The sequence below is a fragment of the Protopterus annectens genome, chromosome 3.part0 (genome assembly GCF_019279795.1).
Source record: "Protopterus annectens isolate FY-2018-M chromosome 3.part0, PAN1.0, whole genome shotgun sequence".
NCBI lineage: Eukaryota > Metazoa > Chordata > Ceratodontiformes > Protopteridae > Protopterus > Protopterus annectens.
Window position 1 is genome coordinate 439,623,138 of NC_056731.1, and position 25,094 is coordinate 439,648,231.

General features: G+C 37.0%; 1 protein-coding gene across 1 annotated transcript in view; it reads right to left on the reverse strand.

The window, feature by feature from the left end:
• Positions 1-3,374: 3,374 nt before the first annotated feature.
• Positions 3,375-25,094, reverse strand: part of LOC122796412 (C-C chemokine receptor type 5-like) — a 408,146-nt gene continuing 386,426 nt past the window's right edge. The window contains exon 2 of the mRNA XM_044064866.1: positions 3,375-4,798. Coding sequence (XP_043920801.1) covers positions 3,625-4,743 — 1,119 coding nt within the window. The 5' untranslated portion in view covers positions 4,744-4,798 and the 3' untranslated portion in view covers positions 3,375-3,624. The remainder of the gene's footprint in view (positions 4,799-25,094) is intronic.

Below are 25,094 nucleotides of genomic sequence, written 5' to 3' on the forward strand. Positions count from 1 at the left end.
TAGACAAATATATGACTAATAAACGATCAAAATATAATATTCAAACAGGAATTCAGGCCTTCAGGCTTTTAACTTTGGATTCACACAAATCATTATTCCAGTTAACTTTTGATGCTAAACTGTGCTTGCATGTAATGCATTCAAAAATGCACATCTAGATCTTAAGCTAAACATTTGTGCCTGCATACAATACAAGAAACATAAACAGCCTATACATGTGCATAATTCAGCAAAAAGGTAATTTCTGCTTGTCTCTCCCATAGGTTCATAAGTTCATAGGTAAGTACCAGGCAACCTGCTCTTGGCGGCCATTTTAAGTGTAGCCAGTTTCTCTTTTTGTGCTTGAATGAACCTATCCATAAAGCATTTCAGAGCTGCCTTTGTCCATTAGTAGCACTGGGGCAATCCTGGGGTAAAATTTCTGTTTCCCATCCCTAATTCCAAGTTGTGTTTGAATATGGACAGGGATGAGCTTTGCTTTATGTAGATGGGGAGTCTGTTCCAGAGCAGACGTATCCTCTGTGAGATACACCTGTCCCTCCAAACCATTCTGTTGATGCTGCAAAACAGTTTATAACCTTAGACCAAGTATTTCTGATGCCATTTGGCTTGCTAATGTGCATTAAATCTAACATTTTTTGCAAGGAATGTTTATGGATACAGTACATTTGGTCTTATGCAATTTACCACAAAATATGATGTGCTTGTCTTTGTTGATCCACAGTAAGAGTAAACAAATAATAAGTAACAGTTTGGGCTTAGTTAGGCCACTGCACAGACTATGGTTGTCTGTGGAGTGATCAGTATGGTAGGGTTGTATGGGTATGAGAGTTCTTCAATTTTACTTGCTCCAAAACAAAACAAAACATAATTGTATGTTTGTGTGTGTGTGTGAGTGTGTGTGTGTGTTTTATATATATATATATATATATATATATATATATATATATATATATGTATGTATATATATATATATATATATATATATATATATATATATATATATATCTATATATCTATATTTATGGATGGGTCTACTACCGTAGATCAAAATGACACTATTTCGAAATACGATAGTAGTGTCCCACTAATGCGAAAGTGCACTTCAACAAAAGTGCACTTTCACAAAAGTCACTAAGTCGAACGGGACATTTCCTGCACTGTGGTGCGGTAGTGATGGACCTTAGGGTTAGGGCTTGGGTTAAGGATAGTGGATAGCTAGTGGTGCTATCCACTATCCTTAACCCAAGCCCTAACCCTAAGGTCTGTCACTACCGCAACACAGTACAGGAAATAGGTTCATAACTACTGCTCAGTGAAGGAAATACAATTTCCTGCACTGTGGTGCTGTAGTCACGGACCTTAGTGTTAGGGCTTGGATTAAGGATAGTGGATAGCCCTACTAGCTATCCACTATCCATTATCCAAGCCCTAACCCTTCATTCTAGTAACTTTCATGAAAGTGCACTTTCGTTGAAGTGCACTTTCGCGTTAGTGGGACACTACTATCGTATTTCGAAATAGTGCAATTTCGATCTACGGTAGTAGACCCATATATATATATATATATATATATATATATATATATATATATATATATATATATATATAGACACACACACACACACACACACACACACACACACACACACACACACACACACACACACACACACACACACACACACACATATTTGTGGTTACCATACAGCTGAACTTCACATTTGGTCAAATGCCTGACTTGCTGGCTTATGTGCAGAACTTAGTATATATAAACTAGGGGGTATGTTAGGGGAGTTTGCAGACAAAACCATTCAGTTTTAATGCAAATGTTTCTAGCATCTGTGATGAGATACAATGAATCTAAGTAGAAACATGCAGATGTCATGCATATAAATGTTTTGTCTTTATTATTATGGTATACACATGTGCTGTATGCATTGTACCAGTTACTGATAACAGAAAGGAGAATTGAAATGCCTGGTCATGAATACTATATGTTAGAAACATTTTTCATATAGAAAATATGACATAGCATATGCATGCAGGATACTAAAGCCTGTAGCTGACAACCACACTGTTTTTGATAATTGCTCTGGCTATATCTCATGCTTTTTATCTTGCTTTTTCTATAAAGGCAGGGCATTATACCCACCCAGAGTGAAAGTGTGAGATTCAGTTCCTCTTCCATGTGTTACACAATTTTGTCTGAAGAACACTGAATAATGAAGTTCAACTTGTGACCTTATGTCATTCTGCACATCTGATGTTCTCAGCAATTACATTGTGTCTGGCATGGCAAACAGGAATGTCTGCTAAAAATGTGGTCACTAATTAACTTATTTTTAAATAAGTAAATATTTAACTTTGCTAACATTGCTATGTGCCACACTTGAGGTAGGAACAGACCACTTGTTGATATCTGAAAAATTTCCTGTGGAAATATCATGTCAGCAGTACTGCAGTGGTTTATACAGAGCTCTATAGAGCAGGCATGAATGCTATTATGCAGACATGGCTTGCTGCTTGTTACTTAATGGCTGGATTCTAGGTGGACTGACTTAGCACTGTAGTGGATTACTGTTATCCTGCAATGTTATTCCAAATGCAAGAACGTGCTCCACTCTGGTATGATGTGATAACAGGAGTGAAACACATTGACGTATACCCAATATTACATCTACTCTGCAAGTCAAATAAACACATTATGACAAATGGAGGCAATGAGATTCAGGAACAGGCACTAAATGAATTTCATTACTTGTACTCAGTGTAGGCTGAACACTGTTGAGTCTGCCCTGTAGCTACCAAGGTATCCCAAAGTTCGTCATCTCCACTCTCCTCTGTGCTGCACAGGGTAATTTATAACGTACAATTCTGCCATATGTGCATTATTATATCTAAGATTATGCCTGGTCGGCATAGTATCAGTCTCAATCCCGCTTTATGCACTAAGCTATAATCATGCCTCCCACACATATTGTTGATATCAGTACAGCTCCACCATTATTTGTATAATGAGCTTGGAAGCATATGGACTCCAACCCGTATAAAGACTGGCATACAGTTAGAGCTGCACTACTCTACGAAGTTCGATACTCTTCAATGGGCCACAGTTTTGCCTTGCAATTTTTCATTAATTATCAGTACTAGTGTAAAATTTCAAAGTTTAATGGCTTAGCAGAGAGTGACCATCTCTTATAATTCTGTGTATGTCTCCATGAGTCATCATTAGCCTATGTGGCTTGAGAAACTGCCAAAGCCTGAGACAGAATTGGCAACATGATTTAAATGAAACTTTGTTTAGAATTTCACAGTAGCTGTGTCAAAGCTCTTGTTTTCTTTGAGTGTTAAAGTCCTACAAATCAAACAGTACATGTAGGTGTATAACTGCCCACTTTCTTAAACAAGAAAAAACTGAATATATGTACATTTCATTGTGTTAAGTGGTAATTATGGTAATTATTCATTCACTGGTTCTAGATTAGACTATTTACCTGGTGTTCTTTCAGGAGATGCAGTGGTTACTTTAACTGCAGTCACCTACATGTTATCATCCCATTTATTATACAGACACATTTATTTTTTGAGTATGTATGAGTCTGAAAAGATCCAAATCATATCTTAGTTGCGTTCATGGAGTGCAATTGAATGGGGGTGAATGAAAGAGGATGATGGAGATAATTCTGCAGTAGCATTGCCACTGCTCAGGACAGACTGTCTGATACAGCTACTCCGTTTAACCTTACCAGTAGAAAACAAAGATATCAAGTGGCTTCTGAACCTTGCCCCAATAAAGGCATAAAAAACAGGATTGATACAGCAGTGAAAATAAGTTATATTATGACAAACATTCAGAGCATAATCAACTTTATGACGTATTTCACATTCTATAAAGTAAGCTACATTAAGTTCTTCGAAGGTCTTGAGCAGAACCATAATGTTGTATGGTGTCCAGCTAAGAAAAAATACAAACACAATGCACAGTATTACTTTAACAGCCCTGTGTTTTCTTTTACCCTTACAATACAATAACACTTTTATTATTCTTACATAGCAAAAGACATTGACAATCAATGGAAACAGACAGAAGAGGCCAAGTTGCAGAAAGCTAGATACCAACTTCCAGACTCTAATTCTTGTATCTGGGTGCTGAGGGTATTCACAAAGAATCCCTTGGCCTTTAACGTCACAGGTCTCATGAAACAGAAATGCAGGTATAGAAACCAAAATGCTGATTATCCACACTGTCCCAACTACCATGGATGCATGCCCACTCGTTCTTATCTTCAAAGCCAAATGTGGGTGAACAAGTGCCAGATATCGATCGAGTGTCAGAATTGTCAGTAGCATAATACTGCTGTAAAAGCCAATAAAATAAACCCCATTCACAATTTTGCACATAGCATTGCCAAATATCCATTCTGAGGAATGATATACTGCCAGAAAAGGAAGAGAAAGGGCAAAAATAGTATCAGAAAAAGCCAGGTTTAAGACACATATGTTAGTTACAGTTTTTAAAGTCTCACACTTTAACAAAATAAACAAAACAAAACCATTTCCAATTATGCACAAAGTAAACCAAAGATAGAAGAGTGCTGAGAGGACACTTGGAGCAATTATGCCAACATCACTTATGTTACACAAAAACTGCAGGGGCTCATTGTACTCAGGATAATCTGTTGTTAAAATTTCTTTCCAATCCTGTATTGTAGATATATTCAGCAGATACCTCTCTTCCATTTCTGATAAAGTACAAACCACTGATATCCTTCAGAGTACTTATGGCATCAGTGACCTATGAAGAGAAAAATAATGCTTTAAAAGATACTTAGTGAGAGAGAACACTCATACAATTACTGCTGAATTTTCTGTAAGATTGCATTGTGATTGCTTTTATACCAAGGAAATAACTGAAATTAAAGATAATCTCATGTGAACTCTTCATAACCCAGAGCAACAGAAACATATAATTTCTTTTTTATGTTTTGTTTTCTATTTGATGACCAGGTTAGTCCAACTAGGCCTATAATCTCTTTTCAGGAGAGACTCACAGCGGTATTCATGCTGATTAGAGAAAATTTGGCCATGGCACTGGGGAACTTCCCTTACTCTTGGTAGTCAGGGGAAGGCTTTGTGTGTTATACATCCTGACTTCCTGTTTCCTGTCCAGGTATGGAGGAAGCCAGGGGGAACAGAGAGAAAATATGGCTGATTCAGCTTTTGCTGAAAATGGAGTAACAGTTTGTGAAAATGTTTTTGAAATGGTAGAATCGCTACCACAAGTTTTTTTCTGATGATGTGGGTGCAGAAAAAACAGTGACATTGGAGGAAAAGGAGATTGTAGCTGTAACTGAGATGGATTCAGAGGAAAACGTTCAGAGGAGATAGTTTGTAGGAGAGACAGTTACCTCTGAAAAATGCATAATTACAGCCCTCCAATTGGGGGGGGTGCAGGATGATTATTTGGAAGAATTGGTAAACCAAAGTGAGCCAGCAAGTGGGGCAGAAATTTTATGGAGTGACATCATGGAAAAAAATAGAAGAAAAAGGAAAAGAAAAGACTGTGCCAGAAAAAGTTCCAGAGATAAAAACTTATGCACAAACTGTGGGAGAAGGATCAAAGAAGAAAGGAGAAATAAAAGAAATAAACAAGAAGTATACAATACATGTGAGAAGTAAAAAAGAAGAAAGTTTGGACAGGTATGAGGTTTGGGACTCTGTCATAGTACCTCTAGGTGTCAAAGCAAAAGAGGTAAGATTATTTATTTTAATTAATAAAGAGACTTTTTGTGACTTGATATTTGGGACTGGGCAGGCCATGGAAAATTTTTTGGGTGCATATGAGCAAAACAAAAATATTTATCCATGGTCAGAATATGTGGTGCAAGTTTTTTACAAACAAAAAAAAAAGAATAATGATCCAGTTTAGAACCAAAGTTGAAGCAAAATAACTGAAAGAACATTTGGGATGGGAATGTGGAGTAATACTGAAAATGGAAAATATGTATCTAGCATTATTAATGTTCATGGTACTAGGGGCTTTGTGAAATATAGGGGTCAAAGCAAGACTTGCTATTTTTGTGGAAAAAAATATCATTTAATCAATGAATGTAATAAAAACATGTTATTTATGTAGTAAAACATGGCATAATGCAAAAAAAAATATTATTTAAAGTGCAAAAAATGTGGCAATACTGGTCATTCATTGCTAGAATGTGAAATGAATATGCAAGAAAATGAAGTTATACAGGAAAAAGAGATAGAAACATATGTTATACAAGAAAATGTACATAAACATGTGACTGATAAAGAGCTTATACATGACATTAAAGAAAGTAACAAGGAAAAAGAAACAGAGGAGACAAGTCAGTAAGAAGCTGATTGGTGCACAGTAAGAAATTAAAATAATTTGATAGGGAAAAGAGTTAAAGAAAAAGGAAAATTCGAAAATATAATGCTTAGAGAAAATAAGAAAGGAAAAGGGTAAACATGTTATACTAACTGTTCTTAAAAGCTGAAAATCATCATCATCTTCTTTTGGCTGTTCCAGTTAGGGGTCGCCACAGCAGATCACCTGTTTCCATTTCTTCCTGTCCTCTGCATCTTGCTCTGTCACACCAACCACCTGCATGTCCTCAGCTTTAAATGTGAACAGTATGAAAAATATTAAGAGGAGAGTAGGTATATTACAATGGTGTGTTGGAGTAGATACACATATTATTGTTTTAGAAGATATCAGATTATTAACAGAGGAAGAAAGAAGATAAACTGAAAAACTTTGAAATGGTGCATTAGTCTTTAACATGGGGAAAGAAACATGCTCAGGCATATGCATATTATGTCAACAAAGCATTAATATATTAGATATAACCATAGTGGAACTATGATGAATTATGGTAATAGTCTTGAGATGGAAAAAATATGTGTATACAATTATAGCTTTATATGCATATGCAACAAAAAAAGAGAGAGAAGGATGTTTAAAAATATTCTTGAGTATGTTTGTGTAAATATGTACATTATGGTGGTGGATGATTTTAATTGTAATTTAAGAAAAAATAAGAGAAATTGTGATGTTAAAATGGTTAAGAAATTTTGAGAAGTGGAATGCTAAGTCTATGGGAGAATAACCACTGGACCTACAAAAAGTATGAAATTAGGACAGAAATTGGTTATTTTTTAATATCTGATAGTTTAAAAGTTATATAAAAAAGGAATTAAGTATGCTGGATCTTCAGATCGTGGCTGTATGGGTTAAAGTACAGGAAATGAAGAATATATAAAAATAGGAAAAGAAATAAAGAGAATTAATGAAAAGGAATTAGATTTAGAAGAAAAAAAAGAACCTATGGAATTATGGAAAAATCATATATATAAATATGAGAGAATTTTATGAGAAATCGACTCTTCGGTGGCTTCAATTTAAACAGAAATATAAAAAAGTGCTTTTAAAATGCATATGGAAGAAAAACAAGAAAAGAAAAAGAGATATGTAAGATATTAAGGGGTCTATATCATGTCAGTGAAATGGCATTACAGCAAATGTCGTTTCGTCGAAACATATAGACTGAAATCGGAAAAGAGTGAAAGCTCAGGTCAGCGATTTCTTACCCAGGGAAAGAAATCGCTTCGCCTGAGCCATAACCTTGCCCTTTATCTGACTATAGTGTGATCTTGGAGTTGGTATATTTAGTTAGGGGGGTGTGGGAGGCATGTTTTAAATGGCATATTGTGTTTTGTTGGTCCAGCAATTTTTTTCCATGGGAAAAAAAATTGGTGAACTGGGGTTTCGCTCTTTGAAGATTTTGGTCTATATGTGTCGGCAAAATGGCATTTGCTGTAATGTCATTTCACTGACATAATATAGACCCGATATTAAGTCAAGAAATATTTAGAGACTTAGTACAGAAGAAAATTCCTTTTATGAAAAAAAAAAGATAAATATATATATAGTGAATCAAATTAAAATTAACAACTTGTTATATAAACAAAAATAGTGTTCACAAGGAAAGAAAGAAGAGCAGTGGTGGATGGTGACTTCATATTAAGGGGGGGCTGCAGGAGACAGCTGAATGGCTGGGGCCAATGGGAAGGGATGTGGCCAACTAGAAAGGGGTGGAGTTATGCTCAAAACCACAACTGGAACTTTAATTAAATACGCTGCCCTGGGTGCCAAACCATCATTTTGAAAGTCCAATCAAGACAAAATGAAGTGTAGAAGAAAAAAATATTTCAGTGCATTGGCTACATGACAACTTACTTAATATCTAGATGGAAACACAAAGGTTGTGATGCATGAAAAAATAAATTGCTTTTTAAATACGTTACTGGCATGCCAGTCAGAATCAAGTATAAAAAAAACAAGCAGCACTCAACTCAAACCACTTCTCCTTGCACTGCAGTTCTAATTATAATTTATATTCAGCTTTATAAAATTACCAAGTAACATGCTGAAAGTAGCAATCTCTGTGTGATACCCCCACTTGTAAAAATGTTTCTTATCCAAAGAAGACCTGCTGCCTGACAACAACTATCTACTTGTTTCATGGGGAAGACATGATCAATGTAAAAAATGAACAGCAAACAAGAAACAAGCTCATGATAAACGGCTTAAAGGATTAGTGCACAAGTTATGGACCACACATGTTAGATTGGCATTCTGTTTAGTTTATGGGTAAAGCCTGCAAAGATGACTGCAAGACTCTAATAAATGTAATGAGCTCCTGAAAATACTGTAATCATGTCCTTTATTACAAATACTGTCATATGCACTTCAGTACCTAAGTCTTATACATTATCTAGTTATGTAAATATTCTCTGTATGGCAACAACGAAAAGGCTTTCACTGTTGGTAATTCTTTAACAGTATGCTTATTAAAGCTTACGTGCATCTTACAATCTCCGACAAACTTACCTGATGGTCATTAAAGCATTGCTACTTAAACACAGAGCAACAGGGCACTGTGACAGCATGCATTTTCTGAATAATAAGAAGCACAAATCAACAGTATAAAAATATGACAGAAAACCAGAACATTCTACAAAATCAATGACAGATGAAACACCATGGTCGTACTTGTGGTCTACCTTGGATGGGGGAATACTCTGCATACTTACACTGCATAACTGCTCCTTGCCTTGCTTGGACATATCCAGACCCACTACAGTGGGGAGTGGGGTGCAGCAAGTATGTCACAATTTGAAATGTCTCTGGCAGACAGTGATGGCTCTGACACTCATACCTCACAGCAAGACATCTAGACAAAGCCATACATAGAAGTGGGCCACAGGCCCAAAAATAAGGACATTTTTTAAATATTGCTCTTATAAACTTAGAAAGTAGTTGGTCTTGCATTAGTATGAATTTTCTGAAGGGTATGAAATCTGAAACTCAAATGTCTGCCATTATTTTTTAACTTCAATCTTTAATGATTTGCCACTAATTTGCCAAAAAACCTCAATTGTATGAAAAACAGACCAAAAATGTGATGCAAAAATATAAAATTGCTACACAATACAGCTGGGAACCTGTCAAAGAAGGGACACCTTTTTAATATTAGTACTGTTAACTTGAGCAGCTGATAAAATAAGAGCATCTACATGCATTTCTGAAATACAAGTAATCTATAACTCTGATCATTACAGCTATTTATAATTGTAAACCCTCCATGTTTTCTTCCAAAATTGCCATTTTGCAGAGGGATTATTAGGGGGAGAGCAACATTTTGAGCCAAAATTGGGGACATTTGAGAGGTTTGGATATTCCTAATTCTGTAAAGTGATTTATTTGCATGTACCTCTCAACCTCTTAATGCAGGAAATCTGGACAAGGCCAAATATATTGGGGGAACATGCAAACAGTACTAACAATTGCTCTTGTATAAACTTAAGACAGTTAATACTGTAGTGAAAGTACAGGTCTTGCTTTAGCATGCATTTTTCTGAAGGTTATGATGTCTGAAACTCAATGTCTGTCATTATTTAGTGATTTAATTCCTAAATGACTTGCCAGAAAACCACAAATTTTATGAACAAACCAAAAATAAGAAACAAAAATCTATTCATTCTGCAAAAAGCTGGACAGTTGAGAGGTATAGTTCAGCTGAGGCCATCTTTGAGTTTTCTGCCCTTCCCCCCTCACAAAATTATGGTCGAATGGAGCCCCACCTCTGCAGCCATTCCAATGTCCCATTCCTTGGTTATTTTGCCCCATTTACCATAAACACTGTAATGCACATACTGCTTTACTTCTGCAATGATTTGGATTGCATTTGAAAGTTTTATTTTGCATTTTACAGCACAAACTTTAATAGATATCTGCTAAACAAAGAAATTCAGTCTTACAATGAAAATAGACAGCATTAAAACTTCTCTGCCCTTGAAACTCACATTCGCTGAAACAGCATTGACACCCACATTCAAAGAAAATACATTTTGCCAGTGGCAGATAAAGATTAACTTCGGGCTGTTTTCAAAATCATAGGCTCCTTAAACATGAAACATACACATGCTCTTTGATACACCTTCCTGATTGTATTAAATTATATTCCTTGTACAATATAGTACAGTTGTTAGAGGGCATTTTAAATGTATTGTTTTGAACATTTTTCCAGTAAACAATGAAACAAAATGCATGCACCATTAATGACAAAACTGCCCAATTCAGAACATTTCCATCATAAAAAGTCTACTCAAACATCTACAGTCCACCAGTATCCGTAAATATGCACACTCTAAAGAAGTAAATGTCATCTAAATAATTCCACATTAAAGAAATATGTAACTAATGAACAGGTTGCTGCTAGCAAACAACTTTATATGTCATTGTTTCATCTACAAAGTGCCTGTTGCCCTTGAGGAATAAATTGCCTATGTTGCATTAAAAAAATGATAAGCTAGTAATATCGCAATAGGGAATGGATGGCAAACTGATAACAGGTTTATAGTTGCTAGGTATCTTCACCAAAAAGGACTGCAGCATCCACCCTCTTTACAACACAGTACAGTGTCAGCAATGCATCTACCTACTGTAGGAATAGAACCCACAGCCTTCTGCATCAAAAGCAAGTACACTACCTGTTGTGCTATTAACAATGCAGTCAGACTCAGCATAAGCAGCCCTAAACTTTTGTTCCCCTGCAGTTCTCAGTTCCTTGTAAAATCTACTCGACACTCAGCTATATCTCTGAACTTTGCAGCACAAGAAATCTGGAAAAAGCCAACATTTATTGGGGGGGGAGCCCAAAAACCAGGGACACATTTTAAACATTGCTTGTATAATGTTGGAAAGTTGCTAGAATAAAATGCTGCATTACCACCATACATTTTACTGCCAAGTCATGATCCCAGGGGACCCTGTGCAAAACAGTCAGAGCAACATACTACTATGCCAAATCATCTGTTTTGTGAAAGACAGGAAGACTGAAACTTAAATGGCTATCATTTAGTGAATTCAGTTCTCACCATAACTGTCAACCTCTTAGCACAAAACACCTGAACAAAGCCAATAATGGGGAATACAGCCCCCAAACATATTCAGTAAATTCAGTTCTCACCATAGCTCTCAACCTTAGCACAAAAAACCTGGATGAAGCCAATAATGTGGGAATACAGTCCCAAAAATAGGGACAAACTTCAAATAACTTAGAAAATTGCTAGAATAAAAGGTTTTGTGTTACCATGCACTTTCTGAGGAATATGTAGTCTGAAATTCAAATGCCTGCTATTTTTATTTAACATTTGTTAACCAGGAAAGTCTGACTTGGAACAAAAGCCAATTTTCAGCAGAGCAGGGAGAAACACTCCAGACACATGTTCCTTGTAAGATGGGAGGACATGCAGACTCCACACCAAAGGCACCCCAACCAAGAATCAAACCAGAGAACCTGTAGCTGTCAGGCAACAATGCTACCAGTGCATTACAGCACTACTGACTTTGTTAGGAAAAACAAACACACAGAAACCACAGATTTTATAAGGAACAGAACAAATATGAGGCAAACATCTGCAAATTTATTTTACAAATGGTGGTGGATAGGGAATTCAGGCCCTTGCCACCTACACCCAAGGTACAGGGCTCAAGCCTGAGTATTCTCTACCCACCACCCTGTGTTCTCTCTAGCCCCCAGTATATAGCAACTGGGGCATTTCACACACACACACACACACACACACACACACACACACACACACACACACACACACACACACACACACACACACACACACACACACACTACCTGAAGCACCCCGGTAGGTGATCTAGTCTTCTGTTCCACACTGCAGCTAATCCAATTGTTCCCCTTGAAAACAAGCTCCTTTGTAGTCTTCCTCTGTTCCACACACACTGCTGCAAGCTAACAGCTAGTTTCCAACGCAAGCTCCCCTGTAGTCTTCTCCTCAGCCCACGCATGTAAATAGCTGGTTTCTGATTTGGCTTGGCTCCAAGAGAATAGGCTGAAGGCTCCAGCCTGCCAATGATGCAGTCTAGTTTCCTTCTAGTCTGTGCAGTCATCACAGCACAGACTTCTGGGCTGGCAGGGCAGAGACGCCTATTTCCTCTCTCTGGACTGCCTAACACAGCAGTCTGGAGTTCTGTGAATACCAGGAACTCCAAGCATGCATGCATGAAGTTCCGGGACTCATGATTTTTTTTTATTTTCTTGTACAGGTGGGGGGATTTTCTTCTTTCTTTTGTACAGGTGGGGGGATTTTCTTCTTTCTTTTCTACAGGTGGGGGGCTGCAGTCCTGCAGTCCTATAGCACGAGCTGCCCCTGAAAAAGAGGTAGCACCATATTTGAGTAAAATTATAAAAGAATGAAAAATAAGAGAATTAAAAAATAAGGAAGGTAAGCAAATAAGACAGCAAGAAAGAATATACAAAATAAAAAATAAATAAAGAATATGTTTTGGAATTATTTGCTAAAAGAGAAGAAAACATAGACCAAATTTATAAAGGTGAAAATTTAAATAATGAAGATAATGAGTATTTAGAATAACAAATAACTATAAAAGAATTGAATGAAATTCTAAAAGATATTAACATGAATTCTTTAACAGGATTGGATGGAACTGAATATGGCATGTATAAAGAAATGAAAGAGTGGCAAAAAATTATTTTATAGAAATTATGAATGATGGTCAGAAACTGGAATTGATGAGAAAGAGATATGTATAGGAGTTATAAAATTTATATTTAAAAAAGGAAATAAAGAGGAGATAAAAAAACTGGAGACATATAACATTGAATAATACAGATTATAACATTTTTTATGGGAGTAATAACAAAAAAGGCTACAAAAAATGGATAAAATATATGACCAAAATGTATTCAGAAGAAAAGGGAAAGGAAGTCAAGAGTTATTATGGATAATAAGAGAAATAGTTGATGATATGAATAAAAATATAGAAGCGAAGGTTATGATAGGGGTTTAACTAATGCCTATGATAATATTCAGTTAGTAGTACAAATCATTGTGGAGAATTTTGCAGGCATATAATGTAAGCAATAAAATATTGCAAGTAATAAAATCTGTTTATGAAAGGAATTGTGTGAAACTAAATGTAAATGGCTGAATTGAGGAAGAAATAAAAATAGAATTTTGGAATGAAGCAGGGCTACCTAACTAGTAGTGTAATTTTCTCAGTTATGAATGTAACAGTGAAAGAAATTAATAAAATGTCAAGTATAGGCGGATACAAAATTTTGAAGGAAGTACAACTGCAATAGAAGTGGTCCCTTTTGCAAAACTTCTTGGCATTACCATAGACGAACACCTTAAATTCGATATCCACATTCAACAAAACATAAAGAAAACCCACCAAAAATTAGGTATGCCCTATAGTAATAACCTCTTTCTCTTCAACTCCTGTAGGCATACCTTGGCAACTACATACCTTCTATCATCTTTACTACATGGAGCCCCTCTTCTAACTAATCTGACTTCTTCCAATGCCTCCAAACTTGAAAATTGCTATAATAAGATCTCTAAGTTTGCAACAAAATCCAAAACCTCCACTCATTACTGCCTTACCCTACAAACTCTCTAACCACCTAGACTATCTACAACTAACCACCGCTCACAAATTAATATTTCACCCAGATAAATGCCCAGCCTTAACAAACATCCTTCCCCCATACATCCCAAATAGATCTCTGAGATCCGAACACCAAAATGTAATTTCCATCCACAAACCCAAATGACCTGCTGGCCAGCTTCTCCTCTCTTTCTCTCTAGGCAAGAAATGGAACTCTCTCCCTCCTTCACTTAGGACTATACCAAACTCAGAAACCTTCAAGACCCAACTTTTCTTATACCTGTCATTCAAATGGAAATGTTCCTGCTTACACTCTACCTAAATTTAAGGGAATTCCCCAATGAGCTCTTCATACTCCTTGCTCCTCTCTTCCCTCTAACTCATATTTCTGTTCTCCTGCAACATACTCATACTGTCAGTCACTGATTAAGCAATCTCTCACTTGATTCCAAGTATGTATATATTGTAAATATCAAAGTATTTCTATTGACTGCACAGCAAGTATTTACCTTACTTAATTAGAACAACTGCATGAAAACTGTCCCCCCCCCTACCAGTATAACACAAAAACCTTAGATCTTTTATTTTACAGACAGTTGATCATGCCGCTCTGAATGGAAACACCTGTAAACTGTGTTCTCTATTATCTGTTAACTGTGTTTTATGATGTACATTTTATGCATTTGCATTTCCTTACTGTATGAATATTATACATGTATTATACCTTTAAAATTATGTAACCCTTATTGTATTGCTTATGGAGCTTTTCTCCCCGGGTCTCCACTGAAAATGGGCACTTTCAGGCACAGTGGACTTCCCCAGTAATCAAACTGAAAATAAATAAATAAATAAATAAATAAATAAATAATGTATAATTATGTAGATGATATTGTATTAATTGCTAAAAATAAAGTATGGATGGAAAAGGTAAATGAACAATTAAGTATAAATTAAAAAAATTGATTTAAGTACAAATAAAGAGAAAAGTAAAGGATTTGGTTTTGAAGGTATGATAGAAGGTTTTGAATTCAATGCAAAAATATATAGCTATATTGGGAATAATATTTGGAAGAAATGAATACAGATTGCAACAATGGGATCACGTACTCAAAGACGTAAAGGATATGACTAATTTTTGGAAATAATATAGATTTCATATAGAAAAAAGCACACTTGTTGAACACCATGGTGATAGGAAACATTTTTTATTTAGCTAACATCTATATGATTTCTATTAAGTATGAAAAGGAACTAATGATGATTATAATTTATTTTATATGGGGTTGTAGACTGAATCCAGTCAAGAGAGGGATTCTATATATGAAAGAAGAGCAAGGAGGCTTGGGTTTAATAAACCCAATAGTACATGCAGCATCTTTAATTTTATAGAAGGTATTAAAGGAATTATGAAGGAAAATAAAACCTTAACAGAAATGATACTATATTACAAATACAAAGAACTGTGGGAAGGAATAGAAGTTAAAAAAATAAGTAAACACATTGTGAATGAAGAAATGAAAGAGTATCAAAACAAAATCGTGTTATGGAAAATTAAAAAAAAGAATAATGTGAGAAAAATAGAAAGGAATGGTACTTAAGCATTATGAAACATTGCCCACACGTAGCCAAATGAATAACATCCATAGTATTATAGTTGGTATAAAGCCATCGTTGGTAAACATGTTTGCTAACTGGATGAACAGATATGCTTTCTGTGGCAATAAATGCACATGCTTTATAACGCATGCATGGAAAAGTCCCATTCATATTGGACTGTAGGACCTTCCTTTGTTGTAATCCTTTACATAGCCTTCTCTTAAGGTTCAAGCAATATTTTTTAAATACAAAACAAGGCTGACCACCCACACATTTCTTTAACTTCTCATCGGTCATCAGAATTTTCCAATTATCATTCACTATATTACAAATCATGTTAATGTCATTAGTATATTTTAGACAAAATATCAACAAATTAGGGCTGGCATTACCTCTAGCTTGAGCTCTCATATTACTACCATAAAGCCAAGGAAACATATTTGTTCATCCAGTTTGCAATCAAGTTTACCAACCACGGCTTTATGCCAATTGTAATACTATGAATGTTATGAATGTTATTAATTTGGCTATTTGTGGGCAATGTTCTTCATTCTATCTGGGAAAGACTAATCGACAGCTGAAAGACAGAATACTGCAACACCTAATGGATATTAGGACAGGAGTCAAACATAACACGTTAGCATGGCATGTTACACTGAATAGTGGGCATGATTTTTCCTTTATGGTATTACAGATTAATATTAATGCTAGGGAAGGTGACATTCAAATTAAAATGGAAAGCGGTGAATCCTATTGGATAGCTGAATTTTTAGCAGATAAAAAACAGATTTGAATGGTGTTCTCCCGATAAACCTATTTTGAGAGGAAGGAGATTTTAATACTACATATGATTGGCTAGTTGACAGTATATATGGTTGTTTGTGTCTACTGTTTTTATGGACCTGATCAAGGATTTTCTGAAAGCACTTGTCCTTGTGTGAATTAAAGTTTTATGTTTTATGCTTTCCAGTGTGGTCATCTGTGTGCTTCTTCCAGTATTAGATATAACAACTATAAAAAGATTAAATAATGTAATGATTTTTTATGGAGATTGTATATTAGAAAATTGCCAGTTAAGGCAAATATGCCATACAAAAAAGCAAAATAGAATATGTAATAATTGTCAACAGTTTGAGCCTACTGAGCATATGTTTTTGAAATATGAAAGAGTTCATAATTTGTGGAAAGAAATATGTAAACATAATAGGGTGAAAAGTTTGTTAAAATTTGAGCAAATAAATATGGACATAATAGAAACAGGAAGAAGTGAAGAAATGGACAGAATAATATTTTATGTTTCATGGACTATATGGAATGAGAGACTAAATGAAATTAAATACAATGTTAAATGGACTTTGGCAAAGATTTTGGAGAAAATAATATTTTGGTTGTGGATAATGGAGTGGGGAGGGAATGCTTAAACTGAAGCTTACAATGTATGGTGATTTGTAAATAGTTGTAAATAATGTAAGTATGTAAATATGTAAATACTATGTGATGTATATATCAATAAAAAACCCTTACTCTTTTTTGATAAGTGCAGATGGGAACTTGGGGTTTATCATCTCATCCAAAGGATGGCAAACACAGGACTACAGTACTAACCTTTTGCTGCACTGCACTGCCAGTATTGGAAAAATTAATCCAAGCACCTAATGTGGGAATAGAATCCACAGCCTTCTGATCTTCCAACACTGAAAGCAAGTGTGCTACCAGTTGAGCCACTGACATTGATTTTTACTAGATGCGTGCACAACTTAATCTAAATAATCTACTTGTTAGTTTGTATATGTTGTTGGAAGTATTTTACACCCAAATATGAGTTATATAACTATTTAATGTCAACATGTACACTCATACACACACACACACACACACACACACACACACACACACACACACACACACACACACACACGCACACACACACACACACACACACACACCGTTAAAATAAATCTTCAATCTGTATCTATGGCTATATCTATGGTTACAGACCTCTAACCTAATCTTAAATGCAAAAAAAAAGGAAAGTTAATGCTATTCGTACCAAAACAGAACCAAAACCAAACCTTTAACATTACATAAAAAGATAATACTACAATAGAAATTGTATCTAAGAGTAAAATGTTTGGTGTTACAAGAGAAGAAAACCTAAAATGTGAGCATTATATTCTTCTAGCCATTAAAAAACACATCTAAAACTTGTTGCGCTTGAACTAGTCCATATCTCTCACAATCTGCTAGGAAAACCATAGTTTCATATTATCTTCTCCCATCATTTCTTTATGCAGTTCCCAATCTTACTAGCCTGCACTCAACATATATGAAGAAACTGGCTGCATTCTAGAACAAGACAGCTAAATTCACATCTAACCTTCCATGCAGAACACATCACTGTGCTGCCCTTAAACAATTATACTGGATTCAGATTCTTCAATGTCTCTGCTACACACAACTCATTACTGCAAACAACATAATTTATAAACCTAAAAATTGTCCTAATTTAAAAAAAAACATTCTCCAGCAATACTCAACTACAAGGGAAGTGCTCTTAGGAAATAAATGTCTCCTAATTTCTTGTAAATCTAAAACTGTATCTGGCAACTCACTTTACTAAAGTTATGTCACTAAACTGTGGAACGACATACTGATTGAACAATGAGAACTAAAAAAAACTTTAAAGCCAGACTCAAACAGTACCTGTCCACCTCTTGTTTGTACTCCTGATTTGCTTAACCTTACCATCTCATCATGCTTAACTGTATATTCTTATAACCATTCTCTTTTCTACTTGAGTATAGGCAACATGCACATTTTTGCCACCCTGTTTTTGTATATAACATATGTATGCTATTTTTCTCTTTATGTTTTTGGAACCTTTTTGTATTTCTCAGATCCACTTTGGGTAGTTTAAAATTTGTAATCACATGTTGTGTTTCTAATGATTATGTTTTATTATATAAACATTCTGCTTTTCTCCCCAGACCTCCACTGAAAAGGGGTTTTGCTTAATCGGAGTATCCAAGTCAACAAATATAAATAAATGAATAACTCCAAAATTTAAAATCCATTCCTATTTTACTATCCCATCATCTGTGCAGTGCTATTATACATCTTTGAGTCATGTGTCATAATTTTTCTTGCAGGCTCTCTGCAATGTCAGTTTTATGGATATTTAAAACAAGCCATCCAAGAACTGAATAATTGTATGTCACCTGTAGATCCCATTTCTTCTTTGTGGATTCCTTTTATTATCCCCTGTGTATACTTTTGTTGTCAGTATTTTACCAAAGAGAGCACACTGGGACCTGTTACAAGGTTATCTAACTTGGTTCATAAACTTTTGTGTCATGCTGTGCACACTCAGTTTATTTTCTTTAGTACTCAATTAAAAATCTGCAAGATTTTCACTATATGACCTTCTCATTGTACATCCATGTTGGCTGAAATCTATGCCAGATTGAAGTCTAATTTCTCTATAGGCAGTTTCTCTATTTGTGAGTTCATCATATTCTATCCATTGATGCCAAGCTAAGTGCTCTGTAGTTTTCTGCCCCTGTCTTTTTCTAATTTTGTGAAGTTATCCGTCATCTTCCTTTTCATAGGTACTACCCTATCCTTCCATAAATACTAATCAGTTTTTTGAGAGATATTACTTGCCAATTATAAGGACCAAAACTGATCTTTGAACAGTGAAATTGAAAGTGTCACTTTGGAATAATATACACAAAGTATGAAGTTGTGCTATCTTAAATTCTTCCTCCTACTTTGAAACAATGGATATCAGAGTTAATATATATAAGTAACATGAGTGTGGAAAGTCTTCAAGGTAGAAATGTGAACACCAGAATTCTCTGATTTTTAATGCATCTCAGTCTGTTTGCAAAGTGACCAGAATTGCAGGACTGGTTTTCAAACTTCTGACATGGAGCCTGTCACAAAAGGAAATATTGTCAGCCTAGCTATCTGGAATTTTCTAAATAATTATATGTCATTTGTGAATATTAATATGATTTATATAGAAATGTAACAAAATGCGATACTCCCAGCCCAGCTATCTGGAATTTTGTAAGTGGTTGTGTGTCATTCGTGAATATCAACGAGTCATATGCCTGTGTGACAAATGTATTAGAGCTATATGTCGCATTGTATAGACATGTGTGCTGAAGAGATTTTTTTATGCACTATTGTAACAGTTTATCTATATATATTTTAACAGGGGAGACTGAAACACAGAAGATTAACTTGCAAAACCTTAGAAGAATGGTTGAGGTTAAGTTACTTTATAGCTGGGCCATAAACAAAAGATGTTATCTCTCAGTTTCAGTACAGTAACAGACACAATCCCCTGGATTTACTATTCCTCCATGCAGGACTAGCTTAGTCCTGCATGTAGATAGCCATTTAGGGGCAGGATGGCAGAGCACCATGCATAGTAATGAGGCATGCTGCCTGAGCTCCTAGGCTTACATGAAGCGTGTAAGAGTGCAGGGGGCATGTCTGGGAGCAGAGCTGTCAGAATATACATACCCCTGCAATGAAGAACAGCAGAAAGGGGTATGAAATGAGAGAGACTGCTCATAGGTGTTTGCATATCCCCACCAACAGTCCCCTTTGTGTACAACAGCAACAGTATACATAAATAAAATGAAGAAACTCTTTATTTTTTTTTTAAATCCCATTAAAGCTAACTGTAGGTGCATGGGTGTGCCCATCGCTTAGCTATGGCTAATGCAGCTTAAATGGCTGAAGAGGATAACAAGGAAGATATACGAAAATGAAGCAGCATAGCAATAGTGTAGTGTGCAGGGCATTCACCTTACGAGCAGGCATTCTCGGTTCGAGTCCCACTGCAGCAGATTTGGTTTTCTATGGCAAAGCACATTATGAATAATATTTGCATAACCCACTAAATAACATATTTTTATGAATTGGAGTACTGCAGCACATGTGAGGTGTCAGTGTCATAATGAATAAGGCACTAGTAAGCAGGTTTAAGCACAAATAAGCAGTAGTAAGCATAGTAAGTGGGCTTAAACCCATTTGCGCGGCGGTAAGCAATGCCTACACTGGTTAAGCAGTTCAAAAGCTAGCTGTCTGTAAGCAGATGTAACAGCAGGTTAACAATGCTTCATGCAAACCCACTTACAACTGCCCGAAAGTGCCTTAATCACGCTGTATGCTACAGCCCTTGTTCTGCCCATCAACAAAATAAACAACCATTAAGGTCTCGAACCCAGGACCCTATACACCATAGTTAACCACCAAGCCATCACAGAAACACAATAGAATGAGATATCAGCAAACACGTCCTCACCCTAGTAAAACCAAATGGAACCTGTGAAAGGCATCAGTATATAGTCATATGTTCCATAACCCACTACATAACATAAATAAGTGAACTGAAGTACAGCAGTAAGCCCAGAAGTGAGGTGTAATTGTAATAGAGTGTTGAAGTCCTCAATAAAACACAAGTACCCCATAGAGTGTACATACACATTAATCATGGATACCAGGCAGATATATAAGATGGAATGAATAAGAAATCAATGCTAAAAAGGAAATATAATGCAAAGTCTAATGTAAGCAATGCTAAGCATTGCACAGGCCAGCATTAGGAGGTGTAAGCAATGGGTAGACCAGCTAACCCATTGTGCCCAGTAGTATACCTCTTTAAACAATGCCAACCTTAGGTAAGCAGGTTTGCCCATAGCTTAGCCTTTTCAAAACCGGCCAATCATGGAAAAGTGCAGGAAATTGGCCCTACTTAAACTCAAGGGGTGAGAGTACATCTCATAACTGGTTGTAGCTTCCCCTTGCAGGCACTATGGCAGTAAGGGGAGAAAGTATGCGCATTCGGGCACAGCGCTGGTGCATCCAGGAGTCGAAGGTCATGGCAGGACTCCTTGTCAAAGACCATGATCAGAGACTGCTGCAGGGCCAGTACCAGGGCTCCCAATATAAGGCAGAGGCCTGAGACCACCTCGCCCATGACCTCACCAGTGCCACTGGCATACCCCGAACTGGTGAACAGGTCAGGCACTACAATGCCGACCTGAAGCGGTGTAAGGGGGACCTCTTGGAGGAGTGGCTCCAAGATGCTAGAGCAGCAGGGGATGTTCCAGTCGTGTGTAAGTATCACCCCAGTATGTGTGTAATAATTGCCATCTCAGGTATATCATGGATAGGTATGGCTAAATATTTCTCTTATGTCCCCCACAGCTGCAATGGAGTGGGCTGCAAACCAGGACGCCCACATCAGTTGCCTGGCGAGGTTGCGATGCGAGGCAGGTCAGTAATACTCACGCATTTACAGTCATAGGAAATAAAACTAAAAGTAGTAGTAAATTAATTGCCTGTATAAATCCTGTATTGTTCAAGGCAAGTACTGCATACACTAGAGAATATGACAGGAAGAGTCTCATATTGTTTGTATGTCAATAAAAGTCTAGTAGCCTGACAAAACAGGTCTAACTGCTGGACTGCATGTGTATATTCTGGTATCATATGGTAATGTAGATTTGCAATCATGTAATAATACTGTTGTATTAATCACTGTTACCCACACCGTGCACCATAAATTGAATGTGTAAGAATGCCTGTATATGACAGGTGTAATCCCCAGAGGCCATTTAGTACAACTGCTAGACACATAGAAGGTAAACAGGGGAAAATGCAGACAACAAAAAACGAATAGCACATGCAACTGAGATGTGAACTGTTTTTTTTAGCACACACAGACACAGTTCTAATCCTGACAATGGTAGTAGCCTGCATGCAGAATCATACCCCACAATTGTACAGATATGTCCAGAATGTCTATTAAAGTGGCCCATATCTGTTGCCTATCAACCTGTCCCTCTGGGAAATCAGTGGGATGATCCCAGATGTATAGGCAGCAAACAGGAAATACAACTGATTGACGCACATCTATGAGAACAGAGTTGGCACACTAGCAACTCCCCAATACCTTATGTGAGTAAGAAGCCACATACGTCCCATTTACACCCCAACTTGTCAAGCTGTGATCAGAGTGTTACAGTAACAGAATGAGATGTATGTGCAAAATAGTAATGTGGAATCTGGTGCTGTGTGTGGGAATATTCAGGTAGTGCTAATAAATCCTCCCACAGGTCTGTCAGATACCAACACTGTGCCCAGAAATACAAGAATGATACCCAGTACTGGTACTGTTCACAGTGGTATTGTATGGCATTGAGACTGATAAAGTTGCTCTAAATAATGAGGTATTACACATCACTGTCACCCACACTGTCCTACAACATATAACTGTCTAGGAAATCTGTATAAGAGTATTGCAATACAAGGTCAGAATGCAAAAGCATGGGGGATTAATAAGACAGAAAGCAGATAGGAGCTATACAGCAATATCTATATACAGACACAAATGTAATGGACAGTGTTTAAGTTGTAGCAGACACAGCCATGGTCTGAATCCTGGGAGTGGAAGTAGGCTGCATACAGAATCATACCCAACAACTGTACAGATGAGGCCAGAATTTCCAGTATAAGGGTCCATATCTGCTGCCTCTCCCCCTTTCCCCCTGGTAAGTCTGTGGGATGATCCCAGATGTTAAGCCAGCAAACAGGGAATACAAGTTATTGTCAAACATCTACGAGAACACACCTGTCACTGTAGCAACCCCAAAAACTGTTAGGAGATATTACTGTCCTATCTACACTCCCATGTTGTCAAGCTGTGACCAGAGTGTGGACAGTAACAGAGTGAGATGTATGTGCATAATACTAATGTGTAATCTGGAACTTTGTGTGGCAGCAGTCAGGTAGCACTAACAAACATTGCTCCCACAGGTATGTCGGATACGAACACTGTGCTGAGAAATACAGACCATTATAACCTGTACTGGTACTGCTCACTCTGGTAATGTAGGGAATTGTGAGTGTTGCAGTTTCTCTGAATAATAAAGTATCACTATTCACTGTCACCCACACTGTGCTACATAATATAACTGTGTAGGAAAGCATGTATATGTGTGTGTCAGGTCACGAAAGGGGGAAGAGGGCAATATTCTAGATATGTCTTGGCACACCAGCATGTGGTCAACACAGGTCCAGAGTCTGTGCCGAAAGAGTTGGATAGCTATGTGCACAACATCAACCTGGAATCTGGGAGAATGTGTAGAAACAGTTAGTGTTAACAAACATTCCCTTCACAGGTATACCAGGTATGATGTGTATACTGCAGGTAAAACCAGTTAATTTGTAATGATGACAACAGCCATATCAGTATCCAAACTAAGGTTATAGGGTAGAGTAGTAAGACTTGTAAGGTATAGATAACAGCACTGACTAAGAAAGTAATGTGGACTACAGGAATATACTAGTTGTTAATTGATATCTCCCCCCACCATATCTCCAGCCATAGTCAACATACCCACCCCAAATGGTATGTAATAACTCTGATAATGTCCAATTGTTTGATAAATATTTTAATGGTTCCCGTGCATGTGCTATATTGAATTATTCCAACATTGGTGGCATGGTGTCATCAATGTACCTGCATGCTGTTCTTATTACCAGTGTGGTCCCATATATGCATGTGTTCTGTTTGTTATGCAACTGTTCCATATCTGGTGTCTGGGTTAATGGTAATATCTATGCATGCTGTTATACCTAACCCTGGAATGTGTTGACTATTACTAACCCACATATGATGATGAAATCTAAACACTATAGCATGCTTGGGAAGGCTGGTCCTAGTGGATCCACCTGTCCCACCTCAGCTGGCCGTAGCACTGGGCACCAGCATGTCATGTGCCCAACCCGGGACCTCCATGTCTGTTGGTCCTGCACCACCTTTGGGTGGAACCATCTCAGGAGATGGGGCTCACTCCCCCTGGGAGTGGGCACAGACAGGCACCTGTCACCAGGTCAGGGTTGTGGTGCATAGAGAGATCAACCAGCAGTTTGGTGATATTCTACGCCAGCTCAAGGGCCGCATGTCATGATTAGAGAGTCAGCTTGGCTCTGCAACTCAGCCCCCAGCACAGCCACCTTCTGGGTTGTGAAGGTGCAGTGGTGACTGCCCATAGGTGGGGACCTCAGTCCCACTGTTACCACTTGGGGGTTTGTGGGCTTCCGATTTCCAAACACACCTCCCCATCAAGATGATTACCCCCACATGTCTCACATACCACCTCTGTATGCATCTTGTTTGTCTTGTCTGTTAACCTACCCAACCTACCTCCCCAAATATACCTACTACCTATCCCCAACATCCCACTCTCACCTGGAAAAAAAAAAGATCAATCTGTTCCCACAAAAAAAAATCTTGCCCCATACATAGCTGTCAAATTCACACACGTGTCCACTAGACACATGTAATCCAGTCTAATTGGCATCACAACATATTACTGTTGTCCTCACCCCCTCCCAGGGGTTTGAGTGTCCAAATCTACCTCCATATTCAGTG